At 40.8% G+C, this 7201-nt stretch overlaps 1 protein-coding gene across 1 annotated transcript in view; it reads left to right on the top strand.

Moving 5' to 3' along the window:
- znf366 (zinc finger protein 366) overlaps nucleotides 1-3283 on the top strand; it is a 10835-nt gene extending 7552 nt beyond the window's left edge. The window contains exons 6-7 of the mRNA XM_019888989.1: nucleotides 1342-1516; nucleotides 1908-3283. Coding sequence (XP_019744548.1) covers nucleotides 1342-1516; nucleotides 1908-2395 — 663 coding nt within the window. The 3' untranslated portion in view covers nucleotides 2396-3283. The remainder of the gene's footprint in view (nucleotides 1-1341; nucleotides 1517-1907) is intronic.
- The last annotated feature ends 3918 nt before the right edge of the window (nucleotides 3284-7201 follow it).

The raw sequence follows: 7201 nt of genomic DNA, 5'->3' as shown, positions 1-7201 counted from the left end.
GGGGGGGCTTCCTGTTTTCTCACGGTCCTCTCGGACAGTCCGAGTCCTTCTCTCCTCCTGAAGGAAAGGACCACCCTAATAAAAGAGAATGGAGAGGAAGGACAACGGAGGAGTTGCCCTTCCCTGTTCTGTTGCTTCCTCTTGCTCGGTCCCTCTGTTTTCCTTCTGTTTGTGTGTGAGCGTGTGTGTGATTGTGTGCGTGTTAGTGTTTGCGTGTGCTGATGAGAGAAAGAAGACAGAGGGAGAGGAAACGAGGAAATAAAGGACCAAGGGGGATTGCATTGGGTGTATCGGAGGGGAAACGCCTGCACATTCATTCACGACTACCAACCATGTTGTCATTCAACAGAGCTTTGGCAGAGACAAACATCATAAATGCCATGCTTTGTGTATGGACATATCATTAGGTACACCTATGCAACATAACAGGCGAATGCAAAGGCTTGGCAACATGCCCCTTTCACCCTTCATGCCCTCTTTGTCTATTGTTTATATTTTTTCAGTTGCTTGTGTGTCAAAAAGCCTGTCTGTGGGCTTTTCAAACTCAGCCTAAAATTTAGGTATCAACAAAGTTATAAGAATCCGCTAGTATGTGATTGAGAGAGGGGAGGATAGCTTGAGCTGCGCAACGGATCAGAAGCGCCATAAATAGGTAACACACTTTTACAGCCATTAAAACAATTCAATTCATTTTTAACATGTCAGTACATGAATTACCGAGCTGCTCCTGAACGCATCATTCACCCTGCAGCGCACACTGGCTCTCTGTCACATTCAGAGCAATGAGGTGATTTAATGTTCGTTCACTCGTGACGGCAGAGTTGATCTAATGTTCAACATAGAGGCGATGTTAGTTGAGTTAAATTGTTACATGTTGATAATCTGGACAAATTCATTCGTAGCGTCAAGGGATAATGATAACTGGATAGATAGATAGATAGATAGATAGATAGATAGATAGACAGACAGACAGACAGACAGACAGACAGACAAGCTTGTTGGAAAAATCGTTTTAACTAAATTTGGCCAAATTATATATAATAAAATAGTTCATCCGAATACAAGTGAAAGCCCCGGACAGTGTCCATGCACCTGCCAATAACCAGGGAATATAGTCCAAAGTGTTAGGTTCATTGAAAACGTTAAAGAAATTGTACGTATTTAGTTATGAATAGAAATGTGAATGGTAGTCCATGGTGCCACGAGATTGGCTGGCGACCAATCTAGACTCCAATCTCCCCCTCTCACCTAAAGTCCTCTTGAATAGATTGATGGGAAGAAAAAAAAAACGCTACAGAAAATGCACGATGGATAATTGCCATTTGTCTGTTTGAATTTCAGCTCTGCGGCAAGGAGTTCAACAGGATGCACAACCTCATGGGCCACATGCACCTGCACTCAGACAGCAAACCCTTCAAGTGCCTCTACTGTCCCAGCAAATTCACGCTGAAGGGGAATCTCACCAGACACATGAAGGTGAAGCATGGTGTCATGGACAGAGGACTGGATGAAAGATGTAAGTAAGCACCGATACGCCCATCCATCATGTTTAATAATGCTGATAATCTGTCAGCAAGAACTACACCAAGTACAGTTCAGTTGTATTTTACTTTTTGGGTGGGTCCATTTGCTTTGACTGTAATTATTAAGAATTGTTCGATTTTAAGCAGTAATTTAGGCAACATTTTTACAGTTTCATTTTTTTTCATTTGTTTTCAAATACCAAATTTACCCGATATACAGTAATCACCTACCTATATGATTGTTTTTTTAAACATCAAATTACTTTATTTAAAAAAAAAAATTAACAGTGAGTTTTAATACACGTTTACAACTTTTAAAACATTTGGGAAGGTTGTTTTTTATATGTTCTCAGTCATTTTAATGGCTTCTTTCTATTGTTTCAGTGTTCCGACAGCGGGGACGCTTCTGCCTTACCTCTCCCATGAGACTCCTGGGCCAGTTCAACCCAAAAGAGCCATTTGATCTTTCCCAGAAGCCCCGAGGCCTGCCGGGTCTTCATCTTCCCCAGTCGGACGGCGAAAGCGTGCCTGGTAGCTCTTGCCAGGAGGAGGATGAGGAGAGTTTGTACAGACAGAGTCAGTACAGCCCCGACGAGGATCTACGGGAGCCCTCAGGTGGTGCGGAGGCGAGAGGCCGGGCGTCTCCAGCTCCAGACAGATGCTTGCATGCAACCTGGAGACGGCTTGAGTCGGCATCTCGTTACGAGGTGGCAGAGAGAAGTCACAGAGAGTCAGGTGACCATGTTGATGAGTCTGAGATGGAAGAGGACCTTGACAATGTGACAAAGAGCAGATCACACACAGATATTGTCAGGGAATCGACAGGGCCGCCAGACAGGGAAGAAAAACCAAAGGAGGATGAAAAAGAATGAGCAGAGGATGCAGATTTTGCAGCTTTCTGGTTACATTTCAAGATTAACCTAAAATGCAATGTAATCTTTCCGGGTGAACTTCATTTGACCTTCTCTTCACTTTTGAATGCATTTCTATTCAATGCTTGCAAAAGAGATAGAGAGAGACTGGGAGAGTCACAGAAAGGCATAAAAGTAAGTGCTTGTAAATCTTCATACCTCCAAAACCTGTTGTCAATTTTTATCTTTAGCTCAATGTTAGTTCTGAAAAAAGTTGCGCATTAAAAATTTGAGGTTTTGGGTTGATCCTGAAATATTCTCTGAAAGCTGAATAATAATACTTTTTTTTGTGAGTAGCGTATGTGTGAGGAATGAAGGAAGAGTGCATTATCTGAGCTGACTGCAAAATGAACAGTAGCGATGAAAGCTGTGAAGAATACATTTTGTGTATATATAACGTTTTAGATTTGCTCTCAGGTATTTGCAACGTTAAAACATTTTACGACAAAAAGTACACGGCTATTTGGAAAATGTTGAATGAAACCGTAGTTCCTCAAATAATGGCCGCTGCACTGATAAAATTCACGGATATATAAAGGCTGCATCTCAAAAAGGCACCTCTTATGCTTAAAAAAGAAATCATTGTTTGTGAGGTGTAGCAGCCATAACATAATAACAGATTGATTTAGACGAGACATTTTTAATAATATTTATTTTTGCAAAATTATTACAAAAAAGTAACATTTTATGTAATTAAAAATATATACCAATAAAATGCCTTTTGCCACTTTAAGAGGCATGACAGTATTTCAAGCAATAATCTTGTCAATCACTGTTTATACGGGAGGAATGATTTTGCGTGTGAGCCACTGGAATCATTGTGAAAGAAACTGTGATTTTTTTTTTTTTTTGCATTTTGCATTTTGTCTCATTTCGCCCATTTCGTTATTTTTACAGCCGGTTAAGGTCAATGGGCAGGCAGCCCACCAAGCATGATTATGTTAAATCGAAAGCAGAAATGCATTTTGCATCTGTACCGTACGAACAAGCCCAGAGGCTGAATACATGTCCACATATTAAAAAAAACGTCATTTTTGTGCCTTTGCATCTCCCGCTGCTTCTCTTTCAAAGCAGAGGAAGAGGAAGGGAAAACACCTCTCTGCTTTTCTGTCTTTTTACTTGTGATACAACGGGGAGCGGGTGTCCCACACAAAGACTTCACATGTGCGCATGAGTCACAACATAAGCATGCATTGTACTCAGCGAATCAATCAAGACAATAGTGGTGGAATCCCATCTTAAATAGTATGACACACCCATTCCAAAAAGAATAGTGACTCTTTTTTTTTGTTTTGTTTTGTCTTTGCGAACTTCTTCACTTCATTGTATTGATTGTTTTCTTTTTTTCAAACTAGCGATAACTACGATTTCAACTAAAGCAACTATAATTCTTTTTCCAACACGTGTGTGATGTCATCGCATCGTAAAACCAGACAACCCCCCATGCCCAAAAAAACAAACAGATCTCAGATTTTCTCTTCACTATGAAATTACACTGACACGAAAAGCATTCTGCATATGCAAAGGAAGCAACATCTTAACGAGAAATCCGGGCCACAGACAATTGACGAATATCTGGTGACATACAGTAAATACTTTTGCGCTTGGTTCCAACGGCCATGATGTTAGCGGCTATAAAATACTTGTGACACCTGTTGTTTTCTGAAATAAAAAAAACTTTATCTTCTAATGGTTTTTTTGTCATCTGAGTTGTTGGGTTTTGCAGAGTTAGGAAATGCAACGTTGAACGACGTTCTAATAGGTGGTGCTATGTCCTATTAAACTTTTATTTTCTTTTTTATTGAGTGACGTCAACTGTATATGTGTATAGAGAGAGAGAGGGAGAGAGAGAGAGGCTACAGAAGTTGTCCGAAAGCACTTTTACACATTATTGAGCAGGTCAGGGACAACGGTCATCATACTTTAAGAATATATTTGTGTATAAGAAAACCAACTCTACCCCATACACACTTGGCAACGAAGGCAAGGAAAACCTCTCTTTGAAGGAAGAAACCTCAAGCACAACCCAGGCTCTTGAGGGTAGGATAGATAAGAGAGAAAACAGGAAAAGAGGGGTTGAAGACCAGGGGAGAGGCAAGAGAACAATGGGCACAACAACAGCAGTATAATCCCCATGACGACAGCGGCGACAAGGGGTACTGTTCCGCTCCCAACACCACCATCGCAGTCCCCTCCACTGCCAACAACAGGCTGATAAATTTCACGTCGCACCTCCATAACCAGAGTGCACCTGCTATAGGAGGGAAAGTGAAAGACAAAAATGAAGCAGGCGGTCACATACATGGATGGCCATAAGGTGGGAAGAATAGAGAGGAAAAAAAGAGAAAGGGGAAACTCAGTCTGGATCTATGGTAGCTTAAGCGATGGCCCAGGACAAGCATGTGCAAGCTTTACTGTAAAAGAAACGTTTCGATTGATCATTGATCAATTGATGAATGATCAGATCATCAGCAAGCTCTGCGGAAGCCTGACATTGAACCTGTTCATTTGAATCAGGTGTGTTGCAACAGGGAGACTTGAAAAACATGCAGGACAGCGGCCCTCCAGGACCTGAGTTTGACACCTATGCTGTATACTGTATTCTATTCCTCTCCAGAATGAAGAAATATGGATCAAAAATGAAGATTTTGACTTTCCAGTTGTATCACCGCAGTTTCGGAGAACTATGTTACATCTGCGCCGCATGTCGCCGATCAACTAACTACCTGTGGTGGTGTTGCAGCCCTGGACAGGACTGTGAGTAAATAATAATCCCTATTCATGGAGGAGATGTTATAAACAGTACGCCGTTCATATATTTAATAGATGCCAAACAACAATGTCCCCCGATGTTTCATCCTGTCCACGGTCAACATAAATTGCAGGTAAGTACCTTGTTGCCACCCTTTCTCATCAAATAAAATGCAGAAGAGCAGCTTCTCTTTTCCACACACTGTCAACCACTATGCTCCACAAGGTGAAACTGCAAACTGTTTGAGGAAGTTCTCACATCCTCCTTTCCTTTCCTCAGTCATGCGTTTCAATCCCAACCGCTGGCTAGGAGAAAAACCACACTGGAGAAACATCTTTTTTCATTATTAAGAACACTGCAGCTCAAGTTCTCACCAGAACAAAGAAATCAGAATAGAATTCAAATTCCACTACTGGTTTATATATCACTGAATAATTAAAGTCCTGAATATATTAAAGACATGATGATTGAATATACTGTAAACCGAGTCGGGCTCTGTGGTGTGGAGACACGGGTCAATAAGCACAGAGTTTAAAACAAACATGGAGAAGCGACACTAAGCTGTTATGCTGCATGGAAATGGCTTAAACTGCTAAAAGGGATGAGGGCAGCCCCAAATGTAAATTATTTTAAATCCAGATTTAAAAATTAATTCTTTCTCCCATTGCTCTGATTAATTGTTTTGTAAGCATTTTAAAATTAGTTCGCTTGTACAGTCTTTTAAATTTTAGAAAGCTACTTCTTTTTTCTTCACATTTACATGTTTTTAAATATAATATACCAGAAATATAATATGAGGGTTTGGTGGTGAGCTAGAGCTGGATGTCATCAGCAAAGGAATGGAAGTGAATTTTTAATTTATGAAAAATAATGCTGAGGAGAGGAAAGTTGATGATGAAGAGAAGGGGTCCCAAGACAGATCCATGGGGTGCACCTGAAGTGATAGAGGAGTGGATAGGTTTGAAGCATTTGAATTGGATGAACCGAGTGTGGCCGGAGAGGTAAAATGAGAACCAGTTGAACGGAGTGTGGGTGTTGTCAGTGGAAGAGAATGGGATGAGAAGGATGGTGTGTTAGATGGTGTCGAAGGCTGCAGTCAGGTTAAGGGGAGTAAGGATGGTGAGGAGTCCAGAACCAGCTGCCATGAGGAGGTCTTCAGTGATTTTGATATGCAGGTGATGATGATAGGAATGTAGGCAAGTTTTACTCTTTAATGCAACATAGCTTCTAGTCTAAACAGTACTCAAGTTTCTCACTGTACGCATGTAGTTGACAAAATGCTGTTATGTAAAATTGCCTCAAGCTGTATTTACCGTTTGTGCTTCCAAACATTGATTTCCTTTGACTTGTGTCCTACGCAGGTAAGAGCTTCCTGTTTTTGGCGGTCGGCATGCAAGCGAGAGGGTGCTGAAAGTCTTCCACGTTTTGTTTAACTAAAGCGTCCCCACCCCTGATTCAACCTGTCACCTCCATTGACACACAGCCAAGGAGTTGCGGCATTGTATATTTATAGCCAAGGGCCAGTCCGGTGCTTCATGGCTCAAAGAGTCGGTGGCCTCTCTATGCAAAAAAAAACAAAAACAAAAAAAAAAAAACTTGCAAAAACAAGCAGGTGTAAAACAATTAAAAAAGTCACATGAGAAAGTCACATGATTAGACAATGTCGATATCCTGACATTTTTCAGAAATCCAAACATACAGTAACAATGAGCCGTGTACTGGACTGTATGTTCTCGTCTTGTCTTTTCTTCACGTGAACAGCTCCCTCTATTGACATTTAGTCACTTGTCCTGAAATATGTATATTGAGGTGACTCATCCAAATGCACAACTACACTCATTTCACTTTTCATATACAGGACACAACAGACTTGAATGACATGACCATCTGCAACAGAATACACTGATGATAATGATGGTGCTACTGCTTTTTTCTTTTTGCCTCACAGGATGAATAAAGTATCTATCTATCTATCTATCTATCTATCTATCTATCTATCTATCTATCTATCTATC

Source organism: Hippocampus comes, unplaced genomic scaffold, assembly GCF_001891065.2.
Source record: "Hippocampus comes isolate QL1 unplaced genomic scaffold, H_comes_QL1_v1.1 scaffold155, whole genome shotgun sequence".
In the NCBI taxonomy this organism is placed as follows: Eukaryota; Metazoa; Chordata; class Actinopteri; order Syngnathiformes; family Syngnathidae; genus Hippocampus; species Hippocampus comes.
The sequence above is the reverse complement of the archived record's forward strand: the minus strand, read 5'-3'. Positions and strand labels throughout refer to the sequence as shown.